The 18,874-nt window shown below is 55.4% G+C and overlaps 1 protein-coding gene, 1 long non-coding RNA gene and 1 pseudogene across 2 annotated transcripts in view; 1 reads left to right on the top strand and 2 right to left on the bottom strand.

The window, feature by feature from the left end:
* Positions 1-641, top strand: part of LOC129138094 (uncharacterized) — an 8,184-nt gene extending 7,543 nt beyond the window's left edge. Inside the window, exon 2 of the long non-coding RNA XR_008541046.2 lies at positions 243-641. This is a non-coding gene — a long non-coding RNA (uncharacterized LOC129138094). The remainder of the gene's footprint in view (positions 1-242) is intronic.
* ZSCAN1 (zinc finger and SCAN domain containing 1) overlaps positions 1-18,874 on the bottom strand; it is a 20,622-nt gene extending 1,748 nt beyond the window's left edge. The window contains exons 1-5 of the mRNA XM_016936987.4: positions 18,738-18,874; positions 16,887-16,928; positions 14,661-15,139; positions 12,317-12,411; positions 256-394 (exon numbers count right to left, since the gene is read on the bottom strand). Of these exons, the coding sequence (XP_016792476.2) occupies positions 256-394; positions 12,317-12,411; positions 14,661-15,030 (604 nt within the window). The 5' untranslated portion in view covers positions 15,031-15,139; positions 16,887-16,928; positions 18,738-18,874. The remainder of the gene's footprint in view (positions 1-255; positions 395-12,316; positions 12,412-14,660; positions 15,140-16,886; positions 16,929-18,737) is intronic.
* LOC469049 (mitochondrial proton/calcium exchanger protein-like) lies at positions 6,116-8,456 on the bottom strand (annotated as a pseudogene).

Genomic DNA, 18,874 nt, shown 5'->3' with positions numbered 1-18,874 from the left:
CAACACTCTCAGACTATCTGCCTTGGCTGCCGTTCAGGTGCGGAGGCTGAGGCCCTTCTCGTAGGGTGAACGATGTACATGGTGGTTCTAGGGGCCCCAGATCTCAGTCCTCACAGGAGGTGTGCATGGTTTCTGGGGGAAGTGTGGAGTTCACCACTGAAGCACCCAACTCAACCCATTAACAAAGTCTGTGGCTTTGGGTTGAGGTCCCAAACTCCATTTCCAACCCTTAATCCACACAGGAGCCAGACTCACCCAGCAAGCCAGGGGCGCGGGGCGCCTCGGCCTCCGCCCTGGTGTGCAGACTCTGCGGGAGCTGGGTAGTCTCCAGCCACTCACTTTCCTCGGGGAGTGCTGGGGCTGCTGCCGCTGCATCCAGAATCAGCTCAGACGCCTAGAATGGCAAGCACAGGACTGTTCGGCAGCTGCCCCTCAGGAGCCATCCCCACCACCACCGAACAACCAAGGAACGGGCGTCATCCCCAAAGGCTCTGTCCCAGGGCAGCGCGCGGTGTCGCGCCTGTTGTTCCCGTGCTTTGGGATGCTGATGCTGGAGGATTGCTTGAGGCCAGGAGTTTGGGACCAGCCTGGGCAACACAGCAAGACTCTGCTTATACAAAAAATAAATAACCACTCCTAAAGAGCTCTTACCAGGACCTGAGACAGAATTCGAGGGGCCCCTGTACAAAATGGAAATGCAAATCCCCTTGTTCAAAGATTGTTGATCATTTCAGGACAGTGACAACAGAGCATTAGATGGAGCCAGGGGACCTGTGCCACAGCTTGGGTCACTGTTACCCGCTGGGGCTCCTAACTTCCGTCCCCCAAGGCTGCACTGTCCTTGCCCACAAGCCCAGAGGAAGTGGGCGACTTCACAGACTTCACATCCCACCTGCGACCTATGACCTCTGATGCACCTAACCCTGTCCTGCCCAAAGCGGGGATCACCACTTCCTGGGAGGAGACTGAGCTGTGGTTGAAGAGCAAGAATTCGAAACAGAGGGGCTTGGCTTGGTGTCCAGGCTCCAGCCCTGCTTGTTGTGTGGCCCTGGATGAGGAGCTTTAGCTCTCTGGGTTTCCAGTGAGGATGTGGGTGCTACGTGCCCAGAGCCTGGTACCATCAAGGGCTCGGCAAAGTGCAACGGGGTCGTGTCAAAGGAAAACACAGTGACACTTATCAATGCAAATCAGGTTGTTGGAGGAGGTATGTTGAGTCAAACAAAGCATCAGAAAAGACCAGGAGTCAAGCATGCACTGACAAGGTCTGTCTTGAGTGGGTCTTCGCTTTCTGCTGCCCCAACCCTACCTGGATGCACAGGGGCCTAAGGAAGCTGTCCAAGATTCCCAATAGCTGGGCAAAACTGGAGTAGAGGGATTGCTGGGCTAGAGACGGAGGAGGGAGGGAGGGAGGGAGGGAGCTGATGGCAGGAAGGGAGTTAAGGCACAAGATTCTACCTGCTCTCACGTTGGGAGTATGTGGATGGTGTGTTTGGCTGGGTTATTGATTTTTATTTCTTATCAAATGCTAGTTTTGATTGTAAAACATGTTGAATTCTGAAATCGTAACCAGAGGAGCCACCATCTATAGGAGTAAAGGCGGGACTCCCTTTTACGCCTCTTCCTGGTACCTGGCTACTGGGGGCCATTGTGGACAGTCAGGCTCTTCCCTACTTCACCCACCTTGGCGTCTGTGACTAATCAAGGGCAGCAGAGGGGCTGCGTGGAGAGAAGAGTGGGTGGCATGTATGTGTGGAGAGAGGGGCATGCTTAGTTCCCCTGACTCTCAGGGGGCATCAAAGGAGCTATCGACACACTTGGGTCAGGCACAGAAACCAAGACATTCCCGGGGCCCTATCTGTACCTTCTAATGCAAACACATCCCCATAGCCCCGGTGAGCCACTGGCCACAGATCTGGGTTCTTATCCTTCCAGAGGTGGACCCAGGTTTATTGTTTCAGGGATGACAGGTGGGGAGATTGGAGCGGGGAGGGAGAGGCATGTCACACCCTGGGAGAGTCCTGATGCAAACCAAGCAACCAAGAAAAAGAAAACAAGAATAAGGGGCCAGGCGTGGTGGCTCATGCCTGTAATCCCAGCACTTTGGGAGGCAGAAGTGGGCGGATGAAGAAGTCAGGATATCGAGACCATCTAGGCCAACATGGTGAAACCCCATCTCTACTAAAAATACAAAAATTAGCTGAGTGTGGTGGCGTGCACCTGTAGTCCCAGCTACTCGGGAGGCTGAGGCAGGAGAATCGTTTGAACCCAGGAGGCGGAGGTTGCAGTGAGCTGAGATTGCACCACTGCACTGCAGCCTGGCGACAGAGCGAGACGCCGTCTCAAACAAAACAAAATGAAACAAGAATAAAGGAGAAAATATGAATGCCTGGCAACTTACTGTTGTTGAGGAATTATCTTAATAGCTCTATTTTATTTATTTATTTAGAGACAGGGTCTCGCTCTTTCGCCCAGGCTGGAGTGCAGTGGCGCAATCTCGGCTTACTGCAACCTCCACCCCCTGGGTTCAAGCGATTCTTATGCCTCAGCCTCCCGAGTAGCTGGGACTATAGGCACGTGCCACCACACCCAGCTAATTTTTGTATTTTTTGGTAGAGACGAGGCTTCACCATGCTGGCCAGCCTGGTGCTGAACTCCTGACCTCTAGTGATCCACCCACCTCGGCCTCCCAAAGTGCTGGGATTACAGGCATGAACCACCGTGTCCGGCCAGGAATTATCTTAATGGTTTTAGTTAGGGCAATGGTGCTGGGTTATTTTGGAAAAAAAAAAAAGGAAAGAGTGGAGCGACATCACCAAGATGGTGGAGTAGGAGATACCAACCTTCATTTCCCCCTCCTACTACCCACACACAAATCAACTACAGACAGATATTCACAAGCCAGAATAGCCCAGAACGCTCAAGGACCCATTGAAGATCTGCAGCAACACAGTGGAGTAAAGCGAAAAAACCCGAGAATGCCCACAAGAAAAAGCTCACCGGTGAGATAATGCATACCTGAGATGCCAGGAGATCGCTATGCACAAAGAAGAAAAGCAGGGGCCACGAGTATCAGCTACGCGGTGGGAACCACCAGGGACCCCAGCAATGTGTTCCACAGAGGACACTGGCATCACTTACCACTGAGGTTCCAACAGTCATTCCCGCCAGGGCCTCAGGGAGATACGCCCATGGGATCTCAGGGACCTTAGAGTGCTACCCTCAAAGGGCTTCGGGCAGCTACCCTTACAGGCTTCAGGCAGCCCCTCCCCATGGGGTAATGGTGTTTCAGTCAACAATGGACCACACACACCACAGTGATCTCGTAAAATTATAATGACTCTCTTCCACCACCATTTGAAATCCAACTCCGTAGCATAAGCTGCTGCCTGACCCTGAATGTGCACCAGCACCCCCCGCCTACAACTTCTCCACCAGCAAAGACCTGAATGAGTACCACAACCAATACAGAGGAAATCGCAGAGGGATCCAAGATCTGCCGGATGATGGTACAGTGTTACAAGCAAAAAGATCTGACGATGTGTCTTGACTTAGGGAAGTTGCAGATTGCACAGTTAAAACAGTTACTGGAAGATCAAGGGGATTTGTATCTGTGCTTTTGGAAAACGCTGCTAGTGCTCTTAAGGCCTTGGAACGGAAAGAACAGGAGCTGGATGGCAAATTGATAGGATCACCCCCCACCCCTGCTGCAAAGAGCCAAAGCTTCAAAAGGGAAAGAACCCCCCGAAAGGTTTTCGTGGGTGGATTGAGCCCAGCTACTTCTGAAGAACTAACTAAAGAATATTTTGGAGGCTTTGGGGAGATTGAAAATTTTAAAGGCCAGGCACAGTGGCGCACACCTAGAATCCCACCACTTTGGGAGGCTAAGGCTGAGGCTGGAGAATTGCTTGAGAACAGGAGTTCAAGACCAGTGTAGGCAACATAGCTAAGTCCCAACTCTACAAAATTAGAAAATTACCAGGCACTGTGGCTCAAGCCTGTAATTCTAGCTGAGATGGGAGGATCACTTGAGCCTCGGTGGTCAAGGCTGCAGTGAGCTATAACTGCACTACTGCACTCCAGTCTGGGTGACAGAGTCAGACCCCGTCTCAAAAAAAGGTAAAAAGGGCCGGCCTCGGTGGCTCACGCCATAATCCTGGCACTTTGGGAGGCCAAGGCAGGTGGATCACTTGAGGTCAGGAATTCGAGACCAGCCTGGCCAACATAGTGAAACCCCATCTCTACTAAAAGTACAAAAATTAGCCAGGCGTAGTGGCATTTGTCTGTGGGGCAGGAGAATCATTTGAACCCAGGAGGTAGAGGTTGCAGTGAGCCGAGATCATGCCACTGCACTCCAGCCTGGGCAACAGAGCAAGACTCCATCTCAGAAAAAAGAAAAAGAAAGAAAGTAACATGGTCTCGCTCCATCGTCCAGCCTGGTCTCCAACTCCTGGGCTTGGCTTATCCTCCGGCCTTGGCCACCTCAAGCACTGGGATTACAGATGAAAACTCGGCTCAAACCACATCATTTACACTTACCTACATGCCCCAGGGCAGTTAGTATACTAATTAAGAAACACAGCTTGAAACACTTGCAGGGTTAAAGCTATAAAATGTCTATACATTGATTTTTTTTGAGAATTCATAAATATTAAGGATCTAAAACAAACTTCTTTCTCAAATAATTGAAATCTGAAAGGCTTTGGAAGCCAACTGTCCCTGCACAAAGGTTTACAATTGAGAAATATCTCCTGTTCCTATTTTGTCAAGTTTCTTTAATGGCTGAACAAAAAGAAGCTTCAAGTAATGGAGAAGGCATCGTCTGAGCGCAGCTGCTTTCCTGGCTGCCTGTGCCATTCCTATGTCTTCCAAATCCTATGCTTGGAGGCCCCCGGAGGGACATTTTTGCCAGGAACCAACCCGACCTTAAAAATATGAGTGTGACACAGCCGGCTGGGCAGGAGGGTGGAGGTGGCCACAGGACACTGCCTGCCCACGCCCTCGCCAGCCCGACCATGCTGCCGAGTGCAGGGAGGCCACCCCACCCAGAGGGCACAGGGTAAACCCTAAGCACTGTGGGTGTTGCCCTTGAAGCCCCAGGGGATGCCCTGTGCCTCGTCTTCGTGCCTCGGTGACCAGCCTGCTTGTTAAAGGACCCCAGGGGCCTGAGCCTGCAACACCACAAGGGGTGAGAAGGGTATGCTGCTGTGGGCGCACTGGACTCAAACCTCACATTAGAAGCTACAAAGAACCCCAAATGTGCTTCAGAGCCCCACCAACCCGAGCCAGGCTCATCCCTGACACAGTAAATCCACTGCAGCCCGCGTGGCGTGCAGCCCAAGCACCACCCAAGGGAGTCCCATGGCCAGGGCTACGTCAGAGTTGCGTGGCTTGGGTCAGAGATGGCTCTTGGGGCAGGCCGACCAGCGTGGGAAAACTCTGTGCCAATCGACTGCTTAAAGAATTGGGGGAAAATAGAAAGTTAAGAAAGAGCTCCGATACACAAGGAAAACTGCAGGTGAGAACCGGCCCTGCCAGCAGGGAGACGTCACTCTCCAGAGGCCACAGAGATGGCAGATACCTCTGTCTCCACAGTGACCCAGATCCAACTAAAAGCGTGCAGGAAGACAGGTCTATTGATGCTGAAATCTAGAAAGCAAGGTCCACATGTGAATGGAGGCATCTTCAGCCCTGAGGGGGCCAGGCTGTGTCTCCTGACGCCTCTGAGGGTGGGCGCAGCAGCCAGCTCCATGTGGGCAGAGTCCATGTGGTCCTCATTCTCCTCCCTGGGCACAGGGCAGCACAGTCAGACACTGAGACGTGAGGCCACACTCAGGGGGGCACCTTCCTGCCTTGGCCCGGCTGCCTCTGGAGCCAGGAGGCCGTGGCAGCCACACCACAGTGTGGATCCAGACAGGATTCTGTGGAGGGATTCTGGGACTCCAGACAGATTGAAGCTCCGTGGAATGATGAAAATTACAGTTTACTTGATTATGGAAGTCTCTGATTTATTCCAGCCAAAGTATTAGATGAGCCACTAAGAATCACCACAAATCGCTCTCACAGCCCTCACCAGGGTGGCAGCGCAGCAGGAGGACAGGTGCCCACGTCAGTGGCTCTAGCTCTTCACCTCTGCAACCTCCTTCTCCACCTTCTCCTTCTCCACCCTTTCTCCTCTTTTTCCAGTGTTGCTACAATCTCGGCCACCTGACTGGTGGAGACGTGAACATCTTCTTTGTCCACCAGCTCAATCACCTTGATGAGGTGGTCGACGTTGACCTTGCCATCCTTATTTTCATTCATTGCTGTGGCCAGGCCGGTGAGCTTGCTTTTGGGAATGTGCTTGACTTGCTTCATGGCGTTGATGAGCTCGGCAACACTGATGACGTTCTCCCCCATGGGCACACCCTTGGCCGGGGCCAGCTTGCTGGCCCACTGGTCCATCTCCAGCTGCGAGATCAAGCCGTCGATCTGCCCGAGTATCTGCTGCACCCTTTTTGTCAATCTCTTGCTGGCTTTAGATCCTTCCACGTATTTTTCTTCACCAGTCTTTGAAAGTTCCTTCTTGAGCTCCTGCAAGTCCTCGCTGTAGTCCTGCATGTCCTCCTTCTTCCTGGTGAGTGACTTCTTCTGTTCCTGCAGCTTAGAGCAGGCATCGCTGAGGATGCTGATCTCCTCCTTAGTGATCTCTTCCTCCTTCAAGCTCTCTAGCACGGGGGCAGTGTCCTTCACGGTCTCTGACTGCAGGACAGTGTCAGGCACTTCTGGCTGGGGCTGGGCCCCTGGCCTTTGGGGAGCGCCTTCCACACATTCGGGTTCAACATCCTTCGCCACCTCCGAATGCTTCTGCAGCTCCTTCTCGCGGTGCTCCTGCTGCATGGTCACCTTCTCCTGCAGTGTGGCCTCTAGCTTGGCCTTGTCCACCTGCTTGCCCTCCACCTCGGCCACTTTCACCTGTGCTTCCTTTGCCACAATCTCTGGGAGAGTCTGCAGTGTGGACTTGAGCTGGTCGGCTGGCAAGAGGGTGTCCGGGAGCTACATGGTCCTGGACAGGATGAGCAGCGATGTGGGGATCTCCTGATGCAGGTGCAGGTCCAGCCACTGCTTCAGCTGGCCCCTCAGGTGGTTTTCCCTGACGCCCAGGGCCCGCATGCCTCGTGCCCGACATGCCGCCTGCAGCTCCTTGACGTTCAGGCTGTCCACCCCTTCCTCAGCAAACAGCTTGTCCTCTGCCTTTATGGAGCGCAGCCGCATCGTGAGCTGGAAGCGCAGGAAGCTGTAGCTCCAGCAGCTTGCACAGGGCCACCAGCTGCTGCCGTGTCAGGTTGTCCAGGGTCAGCTCATCCTCAAATAATTTGGAAAAACCCATGATTTCCTCATTGCTGGGCCTCTCCCCCGTCTCCCGGATCTTCTGGAAAAACACAGAGAAGTCTTTGGTGGCACTGCCCTTGGCTGCCTCGTTCTTCAAGGCCATCTCCTGGATGGTGTCCTGGAGGAACTTGGCTAGCTCCAGCTTGACCCGAAGCTCCTTCAGCCTCTTCTCCTTGATGGACTGAGTCTCGGATGTGGATGGCAATATGTTGGGGAAGAGTTTCACAGCAACAGGCAGCAGAAACTCCACGAACGGCACCACCACGAACAGGAGGAACGGCACCAGGCGGAAGAGGTCGGCACAGATCCGGAGGAACTGCCTGCGCGCCTGGCGGGTCAGGGTGTGGCAGTTGAGGATGCGCCAGAGCATGCGTGCTGCGATCTTGGTGTGGATCCGTAGCAGGCGGAAGCCATGGTAGTAGTGCCTCAGCTCGCCCAGCACCCTCTCTGCCCCCGGGACTTCACCACCATCTCTGCGGGGGCGCTGTACACAGGGCCGCCTTCCACCAGCTTCTTGTTCTTGTCCTTCAAGGACTTGAGGGACTTCTCTACTACCGAGTCATCACCAACAGGGCGCGAAGAGTGCCAGCCGCGGGCAGGAAGGCACCGAGGCCCCAGGACCACAAAACCCACAGAGGTGGAGGTCCATGGCGCTCTCGACACGGTGCGAAGGCACTCGGGCCTCAGAGTCCAACAGCTGAGGCGATCGCCTCTGAAGCACGGGTAGGCAGGGTGGGTGGGAGTGCAGCAGCCAAATGAAACTTTCGGGCAGCTCCTCAACCCCAGGGTGCTGGCAAGCTGAGATGAGCAGGATCCCCCGGACTACCCCGCGGGGCGGTGACCCGAGGCGGCGGCGGGAGGCTGGCGGGCGCCCGGCCGCGGCAGCTCCTCGGTAAGATGGACGCCATGTGTCCGGGCGTGGCGGCCGCTCCGGCCTCCTGCGCTGGCTCCTCCTCCTTCTCCGCGGCGGCCGCGGCTCTTCGCCGTCTCGGTGGCTCCTCAGGCGCGGTCCGCGCGGACGGTTGACGGCAGCGGTTGGCCTCGGACAGGAGGCGCCCAGCTTCGATGTTTTTGGTTTTTAAAAAGGTTTAATCCTTCTTCCGCCTCTTTCAAACAAAGCTTTTGTTTCTGCTGCCCCCAGAGCATAACCTTTCTGTGGGATAATGATGTATCATTTGTTTATTTTAAAATGACACAGGTTGTTTTTTGTTTTGTTTTGTTTTGAGACGGAGTTTCGCTCCTGTTGCTCAGGCTGGAGTGCAATGGCGTGATCTCGGCTCACTGCAGCCTCCGCCTCCTGGATCCAAGCGATTCTCCTGCCTCAGCTTCCGGAGTAGCTGGACTTACAGGTGCAGACCACCGCGCCCAGCTATTTGTATTTTTAGTAGAGACGAGGTTCCACCATGTTGGCCACGCTGGTCTCGAAGGCCTGACCTCTAGTGATCCGCCCGCCGCGGCCTCCCAAAGTGCTGGGATTACAGGCGTGAGCCACCGCGCCCGGCCCCAAGAGTCAGAAAGTTTTTTACGCCAGGCACAGTGGCTCACGCCTGTAATTCCAGCACTTTGGGTGGCTGAGGAGGGAGGATCGCTTGAGCCCAGGAGTTTGAGACCAGCCTGGGCAACATAGTGAAACCCCATCTACACAAAAACTAAAAAAAATTTAAAACATATAAAAATTAGCCGGTGCGGTAATGTGTGCCTGTGTTCCCAGCTACTCAGAAGACTCAGGTAGGAAGATCGCATGAACCCAGAAGGTTGAGGTTGCGGTGAGCCATGATCGTGCCACTGCACTCCAGCCTGGGTGACAGAGTGAGAGTCTGTCTAAGAAAGAAAAAAAAAATGTAAAGCAAAAACTTACAGTAAGATAAATTATATTGAAGAAGGAAATATATTTGCCAATTTAGTAGCCTAAGTGCACCATGTTTATGAAGTCCACAGCACAATAACCTCCCAGGCCTTCACATTCACTCACCACTCAGACTCACCCAGAGCAACTTCCAGTCTCACAAGCTCCCTTCCTGGCAAGTGCTTTATACAAGTGTACTGTTTTTTATCTTCTATTTTGTATTTTTACTGTACCTTTTCTATGTTTAAATCCACAAACAACATTGTGTTACCGTTGCCCACAGTATTCAGTGCAGCCCCGTGCTGTGCAGGTCTGTAGCCTGGGAGCCATGGGCCGTGCGTGTAGGTGTGTGAGTGCCCTCTGCGATGTATGCACGGTGACGAAACCGCCTAAGGAAGCATTTCTCAAAAGGCTTCCGATGGTAGGCGGTTGTATGCGCTCAGCGATCGCCAGTCGTGCCCACTCCACAGCGCCTCCTGGCGAGCCGGGCTGCCCCGCGCAGAGCAGCTCCACCTGTCCCTCACCTACGCTCCCGCGAATCCCCGGCGACTTCAAAAGCAGAGGTGCCTCAGGCAGTGTTAGCACCCTGGCAGCGGCAATGCCTGGGCCCGCGCTCACCAGCGCCCCGATCCCGGAGCTGCCGTCTCTCCACGCGGGCGCCAGGCCTCGGGCCTAAGGCCTCTCCCTCCACAAGTGCAGCTCGCTCAGGGACGTTGGGGCACCCTGCTGTGGCTGAGCCCCGCAGCCAAAACCAGCGCCAACGAGGATCCTCTCAGCCACAGCGGCCCTGGTGGGAGAGGGGTGGGAGGACCTCAGCAGCCTTCCCCACCTACGACCCCCGCAAAAAGAGAGTCCTTGGAGTTGCCGTGTGGTGAGGGGATGGCCTGTGAGCGCGGCTGTGGTTTCCACGTGGCGTCTGGGATGGGAGAGGGAGTCAGATAAGCATATCTGCCGGCAGCGGCTGAGGAAGCCCGTGGCTAACAACTGTGGTCTACCCAGGTTAGATGCCTCCGTTAGATGCAGAAACAGAAACCACAGCCCACGAAACTTTGTCTTGGTGCAGGAGAGGGGCTCTCATGATGATCTTTAAATCTATTTTAGGGCCGGGCGCGATGGCTCACGCACTTTAGGAGGCCGAGGCGGGTGGATCACGAGGTCAGGAGATCGAGACCATCCTGGTGAACACGGTGAAACCCCGTCTCTACTAAAAATACAAAAAAAAAAATTAGCCGGCGGGGTGGCGGGCGCCTGTAGTCCCAGCTACTCGGGAGGCTGAGGCAGGAGAATGGCGTGAACCCGGGAGGCAGAGCTTGCAGTGAGCCGAGATCGCGCCACTGCACTCCAGCCTGGGCTACAGAGCAAGACTCCATAAAAAAAAAAAAAAAGTAAAGTAGACGTTCCTCTTCAAAGACTTTCCTCCCCATCTAATTAGGAATAAATAGTAACTTCTCTTAGAAGCAAAATTTATTCAAAGACCTGTGCTAACATTCTTATATATCTGCTAGCCATAATAAAAAAAATCAATGTACTTTATGTTCTTAGCTCCCACAATTTAGCCTAAATATTTGCCCTGGTGTGCCTATACTGGTCCAAGCAAGCATTAGGTCATAGCCTGTTCATCTTCCTTATTTGAAGGTGTTTTTACCTTTCTCAGCACTCCACAAGTTACTTCCTTCTTCCTTGAACTCCTGAACTTGTGATCCGCCTGCCTCAGCCTCCCAAAGTGCTGGGATTACATGCGTGAGCCACTGTGCCCGGCTGTTGATGTTTTTTGAGTTAGGGTCTCACTCTGTCATCCAGGCTGGAGTGTAGAGACATGATCATAGCTTACTACAGCCTTGAACTCCTGGGCTCAAGTGATCCTCCTACCTCAGCCTCCAGAGTTGCTAAGACTACAGGTGCACACCCCTACACCTGGCTCATTTTTTTTTAAGACATGGGGTCTTGCCATGTTGCCCAGGCTGCTCTTGAACTCCTGGGACCAAGTGGTCCTCCCACCTCAGCCTCCCCTGAGGCCTCACTCAAAGTGCTGGGATTACCGGGATGAGCCACCACACCCAGCCGTATTTTGTTACAGCACCCAGAACGGACTAAGCCAGTGGGAGACACACATGTGCAGTCTTTCAGCCTGTTACTTGGCTGCCTGAGAGTGGGCCCTGGGCCTAGAACATCTCCTTACCAAGAGATAAGGGGTCCCCCCAGTTTGTGCTGGGCGCAGTGCCCCATGTGGAGGTCTCTGTTTCCCAATGTGTGCCCCTTTGTTCTGCTCAGGCGTGTGCTTCACGTGGCACCTAGACAGCCCTACTGTTAGGTCAGGCCCCCTCTAGGAGGGACCTGCTGGCCCCAGCCTGACAGCCACATGGGCAGATGGTGCTCTGGCCCGGTCTCTGGTCTGTGAGCAAAACCTTGCTCCATTCATTGTTCGACCGTGCTGTGTTTCCCTTGGCGGCTCATACCAAGATCCAGAGGCAGAAAGTGGTCAGACTCAGTAGCCCTGATCATACGAACACATGCTACTCACTTAGCAGTTCTTACTTTTGTTCTTTTGTGATTTACCCATTACCCCTGGATTTCTCTCAAGTGTCTGCGTGTCCCCACCCCTGATTTTAATCTCTCCAGCCACACAGAGATCCGCTTGGCTCCCAACCGAGCCGGGCCCCTCCCGTCGCCTTGAGGCCTGCGCAACAGCAGGTCTAGCTGCAGGGGAGCCCTCAGCATTTCCTTCTGGGCCTGCCCAGAATCCTGGGTTCACTGAGGGAAGATGATCTGGGCAGCAGGACTTTCTCAACACACGCAGCATCTGGTGCGGGTGACACAGGAGGATGGGTCTTAACTGCGAGGCTGGGAAAGGACAGGAGGGGCTGGGGTGAGGCCCAGAGGCACACGGCAAACACACAGCTGCACTGACTGCCCTCGCCCAGCACTGAGCCCCAGGAAGCTTGGGGAATCTGTGGGGCAGGCGGGGAGTTTGGAGGCCGGGCTTCCTGGGAGCGCTGCGGACAACCTCACACAGTCCTTGGATGGGGCATCCTTGAGGCCGTCCCAGAAGCGGCACGCATGCCCTGGGGTGCAGGAGCACGGAGCTGGGGGCCCCGGGCTCACCTGCGATGGTTCTCTCTGGGACCTTGGACTCTTCCCATCTTCCTCCTCACCGAAACTCCAGTCCTGGTGTTCGACCGAGTCCAGAGATACCAGAACTGTGCGGGAGAAAGGGATCGTGAGAGGGGCCTGTTCTTCCCAGAGCCCCCAATTCTCCAGGCCTTCTGGGGAGGGCAGACTTTCCCCGAACATCCCTGCAGCACCCCTGAGGCGCAGGCAAGAGTGGCTGCAGGGCTGTCATTCTGTCCCTCCACGTGGCTGCTGGGCAGGAACCTGTGGTGACACCGAGGGCCGCTGAGGACAAGTACCCTCTTCACTCATACTCCACACCCCTGTGCGCCTCCAGAAGCCCACAAGGACACACACTGCAGCACTGACTAACTAGGGAGGCCCGAACACTGTGAGCCCTCTGCTCCCCAAGCCCCCCGGGGCTGTGTGCACAGAGTGCACAGAGGATGACTGCTGAAGCAGGGTTTAGGACACCATTGACAGAAGGGTCAAGACGTGGGAACCAGGCCAGGCGTGGTGGCTCACACCAGTAATCCCAGCACTTTGGGAGGCTGAGGCAGGAGGACTGCTTGAGCCCAAGAGTTTGAGAGCAGCCTGGGCAACACAGCAAGACCCCCCCTCTATTTATTTTTTAATTAAAAAAAGAAAAATTCAAGATCACGGCCACCTCTGGGGTGTCAGGCAGAGCGGGGGACAACAGGACTAGGAGACATGCACGGGGGTTCAGCTGATTCCACTGGTTATTCCTTTTTTTTTTTTTTTGAGACGGAGTCTCGCTCTGTCGCCCAGGCTGCAGTGCAGTGGCGTGATCTTGGCTCACTGCAAGCTCCGCCTCCTGGGTTCAAGTGATTCTCCTGCCTCAGCTTCCTGAGTAGCTGGGATATAATATAGGCATGCACCACCACGCCCGGCTAATTTTTGTATTTTTAGTAGAGACGGAGTTTCACCATGTCGGCCAGGCTAGTCTCGAACTCCTGCCTTGTGATCCGCCTGCCTTGGCCTCCCAAAGTGCTGAGATTACAAAGCATTTCCTAGGTTGGGCTTTGATAAGGGTGGGTGGCCGGTGCAGGGCTGTTCATTATACTTGCTCTACTGTTTCATAGGCTCAAAATATGGAATGTAGAAAGCAGACCACCGCTATGGAAGACAGATAGAGAGCCCTTTGCTCAAAAACGTTGAATTTTGAGAGTGACCATGGAACATTAAAACTAGCAAGGGTGGCTCTGGGCTGGGATGGCTGTGAGGTCCACAGAGCGCCAGAAGCCAGTGCTCTTGGACCCTCTACCCCAGGATCAGAGAGTTCAAAGGGCCAATTCATCTGGCTTCTGCCTTGCAGCTTACAGGGCTACCCTTGAGCCTCTGGAAAGCTCAGCTGTCACAGCTTTCCTAAGTGTGGCACCGGCTGCCCTGGGGCAGTAAGGGGACCCTGGACCCTGTGTTCTGCAAACTGCTTATCACTGTTGGCCTACGGAAATGCTGTAGTGGGAGGGTGCAAAGGGAGGGCCTGTTCCTCTCCCTTGCTCCACCCCTCTTTTCTGTGAGCTCTGATGCAACCCTTCTCACTCCCAGCCTTTGCTCCTGCAGCGTGGCTGCCTGGCACCCTCCTTGCTGGGGCCCTGCTGGGGAAGCCCTCCCGAGGCCACAGTGCCACGACTGCTCTCACCATCCGTGGCTGCCTCTTTTGGCCTCCCAGTGTCCAATCACTCCCAGTGTGCTAGCACTTTTGTCACTAGGAAAGAAAGAGCCCCACTCATGGGACTGGGCCCTGGGTGGATGGAATCTCGACGTGGGGTCACAGGGGCAAAGATGCAGGAGGACAAAGCCCTCTCAGGGGAGAGGGGAGCTGAGAGAGGAGACAGGGAGGGAGCCCAGTTTCAACCCCAAATTTCCCAGCTCCCAGAGTCGGGATGCAGACCTAAGCGTCTCTCCCCACCATCAGCCAGCGATGGGGCCTGCGCCCTGTGAAGGCTTAAGGATCTCTAGGATTCCTGAGTGTTGCAGGAGGCGCTGCAGGTGGCTGGGAGGAAGTGGCGAGGCAGCGTCCTTCCCAGAGAGCAGCCGTGAGGAGCAGCAGACACAAAGCCACAGGACAGATGGACGCATGGGAAATGGAGGGATCTTTAATCACCGACTGAGTGAGAAATTCGAGGCAGATGAGGCGTGCAGCACATTTATATGTAAAAATAATTAAAAACACAGCCGCGGGGCAGGAGAGGTTTGCTGGTCGGGAGGGGCCGGGCAGGGGTGGGAGCGATGTGGGCGGGAAGGAGGGCAGTTCGGTCCTCGGAGACGTCAGGCCCCCTGGCCCGGCCCGGGGCACGAAGCCTGCGCCTCTCACCTTCCTGCTGGCACATCTGTGTGAGGTCCTCCACCAGGCTGGCGGCCTCCCTGCAGCTTCGGGGGCCCTGTGACTGCACCCAGGTCCGCATCTTGCTGGGCAGCGCGCCCAGGAACTGCTCCAGCACCAGCAGCTCCAGCATCTGCTCCTTGGAGCGCGCCTCGGGCCTCAGCCACTGGCGGCACAGCGTCCAGAGCTGGCCCAGCGCGAGGTGCGGCCCGCTCGCCACGTGGTACTGGAACTGCCGGAAGCGCAGACGCTGGGCTTCGGTGTCCCTGGGGCTTGCTGGCCCAGGGTCTGCGTCCTGCTCACTCGGGGTTGGGGTCTGGGGGCGTCTGGGGGAGGCAGGGGCTTTGGGCCGTGGAAGCATTTCTCTGGCCACAGGGCCCCTCTGAGGGGTGTGTGTGGACTGGATCCCGAGTCCCAGTGGCTCCGGACAGAGCCGGTGTGGCAGGCGGGCAGAATCAGCAATCAGGGGCCTGCAGAGAGGGGCAGGGACAGAGGGGCCACATCAGATGGTGGCCCTCTGTACTCAGGATGCCCCTCGGCTCCTTACTTCCTTGTTCTGACCTCCAGCACCCCAAGGAACCAACCTGACCTCTTCCCACCTTCTGACCTAATCTTCCACATGCCTCTCACAGGCTACTTTGCACTGAGTTCAACCCACTGGCTGCCCCAGGACCTTTGCACCTGCCATCCCACCCCAGCCCCTCCCCTTCCCACCCCAGCTCCTCCCCTTCCCACCCCAGCTCCCCAGCTCCTCCCCTCGCAGATGTCCTGGCCATCATCCTTACGGTGCTGTCTTCATAACCTCCATGACTTTCTGAACACAACTTTTCCCCTTTCTTAGTGTCTATCTCCCTCTCATTTAGTCATTCAACACACATTGACTGACGAGCTGCGGGAACAAGAATGCCTGCCCCGTGGTGTGGCCAGCACTGCCCAATGAAGTTCCTACAGGGATGTAAAGATTCTCTACCCATGCAACCACCTACATGTGGCTAGGAGCACCTGAAATAGGAACTGAATTTTAAATTTAAATTCCATTTAAATGGAAGCAGCCAGGTGGGCTACATAATAATGGATGACACCACCACCAGCAGCAGGTCTACCCATGGTGTTATCTTTGCTGTCTTCCTGACTTTCCTACCAAGTCCAAGCTGGGGGTGGAGGCCAGGAAGAGGGCAAGGGAGACTGGAGACTCTGAAAAGAGAGGGAAAGTGGGAAGAGTAATTTAAAAATAACCTTTTGTGGCCGGGTGCCGTGGCTCACACCTGTAATCCCAGCACTTTGGGAGGCCCGGGTGGGTGGATCACCTGAAGTCAGCAGTTCAAGACCAGCCTGACCGACATGGCGAAACCCCGTCTACTAAAAATACAAAAATTAGCCGGCGTGGTGGTGCACACCTCTAATCCCAGCTACCTGGGAGGCTGAGGCAGGAGAATTGCTCCAACCCAGGAAACAGAGGTTGCAGTAAGCCAAGATCGCACCACTGTACTCCAGCCTGAGTGACAGCGTGAGATTCCATCTCAAAAAAAATAAATAACCAAAAATGAGTTGGGCGTGGTGGCGCGCACCTGTAATCCCAGCTACTCGGGAGGCTGAGACAGGAGAAATGCTTGAACCCAGGAGGCGGAGATTGCAGTGAGCTGAGACTGTGCCACTGCACTCCAGCCTGAGCGACAGAGTAAGACTCTGTCTCAAAAAAAAAAAAAAAAAAAAGAAAAGAAAAAAAAGAAGTTACCTTTTGTACGTTTTCCAAGCCGACTATGGTGAACATATAACTGAAGAAAACATTAAAAGTTGTAAAAATAAAAATAAGCAGGGAGGTTTCGGTTGTTTGTCTTTAACAATTGTACTCTGGACTGATCCGCTGGTGAGAATATAAATTGGCACGACCTTTCTGGAAAGCACTGTGGCCATTTATATATCAAGAACACTTGGTAGACTGCGTGCAAGATGCGAGATTCAGGCACCAAGATTCACTACAAAAGTGCCCAACAGTTGAACGTGGTGGGATCAACTACCTCCCCCATCATGTGATGGGAGTATTCAACCGTGCCCAGTACACAACACTATGACATGACCACGGGGAGTAGACACATGATGTACAGATGACATGAGGCACAGGGAACGTGGGATGCAGGATGATGCGTGAGTGTCATAGAAAGGGAGTCCTGGGAAGACGCCCTTGGGGGGCGGCCAAGTGCTTTGTGCTGTTCATACTTCTCTGAATCTCCTCCAAATGGTGTCGGGCTCCCATGTGACCTTCATCAACATGGAAAAACAAAACAAAACAAGACATCTTTAGGAAGGATTTTTAACCATATGGGAAATGCTTATGACAAGTGAAAAGGAGGGATTCCATGGGATTTTTCCCTCTTCATCCTCTGCTGCATTTTTCATACACTCTGCAGTTCTCGTGCATCTGGTTTTACAATCCAGGAGAAAGGAGAGGTGCAGGGTGGCAGAAAGGCAACTCACGGGGACTGTGCCCAGCCAGCCATCTTCGAGTCAGCGTACCCGGCCACCTGCACCCTGATTGGGAAACTACCAGCTTGGTCTTCCCTGCCAAGGCCACAGGCAAAAATGCTCTCTTATGTTGTATTCACACTTTTATATATGTAGTTTTGAATAAGAAAAAAGGGCCCATTTTGAAGCTCCACAGGTTCAAGAAATCCCTTTGCCCTGGGGCCTCAGACCTTATACTCTCTCAGGTGCTCATGGCAGCTCACCCTGGAGACTCTAGGGAGGGGGGCTGTAGCCCCTCAGCATCCTCCAGAGTCCTGGGCTGAGGTCTGTGGGAGGAGATGCTAAGTTTATCAGGGATGAGGGTAAAGAGGAGGTCTTAGCAGAAGGCACCAGAGGTCCATGGGTGTGTCTGGGGTCTATATGGGGGCTGATGTGGAACACCTAGGCCAATGTGGGGGTACCTGAGCTGATGAGAGTCCTGGACTGATGGGGGGGCTGTTTCTGGAAGATGAAGAGGGCCTGGGATGATGTGAAGGGGACTGAGGTCTACATGGCTGGTGAGGAGGATCTGGGCCCCCCCATGGGCAATACTGTGGTGGCCCTGGGGTCCTAGAAGTCTACTTTGGTGGGGGTCTCGGATTAATGTTGGGGATGTCTGTGTGTGAGAGAGTGTCACTTGGAGGGCTCAGTGCCTGTGGAAGGGCCAGGTTCACCTGGCATGGGCACTGAGATCTGCAGCCCGAGCCCCAAATTCTATTGCGGGGATGGGCAGAAGGGCTTTGCCGCTGATGCCGGATGCTTAGTGACATAGAAGACGTGTTCACTGCGCCAGTCAGTGAATGGTTCTGGCTTTGAGAAGGGGGCTTACAGTGGGGAGGGCGTTGGGAGCTTAGGATGCCACACGGAGGAGCTCCATAATAAACGAGCTGGGGAAGTGTGCAAGGGCAGTGCACTGGGAATACAGGGGAGGGGCAGCGACGACGGCTGTGGACGGCTGGTTGGGGGGAGGATGGTGGGGTGATTGGGTGGGGGATGGGTCGGGGGCGGCTGTTCAGGAGGGAGATGGGCCTGGGGCGGGGAGAGGGAGCTTGTAGGGAGGGAGACGGGTCGGGGACTGCTGTTCCAGTGGGGGATGGGCCCAAGGGGCCGGGTAGGGAGGGAGATGGGTCCGGGGGCGGCTGTTCAGGAGGGAGATAGGTCCCGGGATGCTGATCAGGTGTGGAAGGGAGAACTTGGACGCGGCCGAGCGGTGTTTGGGCGGGCAATGGGGGTACGTAGAGGGGCTTCGGCCTCAAACGGACAGGCGGATGCCAACAGGGGTCGGGGTCCCTGCGGAAGGGGCGGCCCCAGCCCCCCCAGTCCCCGCGCCGCGGGGCCTCTAGCCTTCCCCTTCCCTCCCCCACGGCGACCTCAGGACTCCCGATGGGCTCTGGAACCCCGGCCCGGCCCGCCCCCTCCCGGGCCCGGGCCCGCCTCCCCCGACGCGCGCCCCTGGACCGCGATCCCGGGCCAGCTCCCGCGGACGCGGCGCCGAGACCCTCCCGGGTGGGCGTCCCGATGGACGCTCTGGCGGGCGGAGGGACGGATGGGCCGCGGCGGACTCACCGCGCGCGGGCTTCGCTCGGGCCTGGGCCGCTCGGTCATGGCGACCCCTGGGCTGGCGAGCGCGCCCAACGCCGCGGGCGGACCCCATCCCGGCACCCTGCGCGCCGCGGGCGGCCGCCATTGGTCCGCTGGATCAC

Source organism: Pan troglodytes, chromosome 20 (assembly GCF_028858775.2).
Source record: "Pan troglodytes isolate AG18354 chromosome 20, NHGRI_mPanTro3-v2.0_pri, whole genome shotgun sequence".
NCBI lineage: Eukaryota > Metazoa > Chordata > Mammalia > Primates > Hominidae > Pan > Pan troglodytes.
This window is presented reverse-complemented; position numbering and strand designations above follow the sequence as displayed.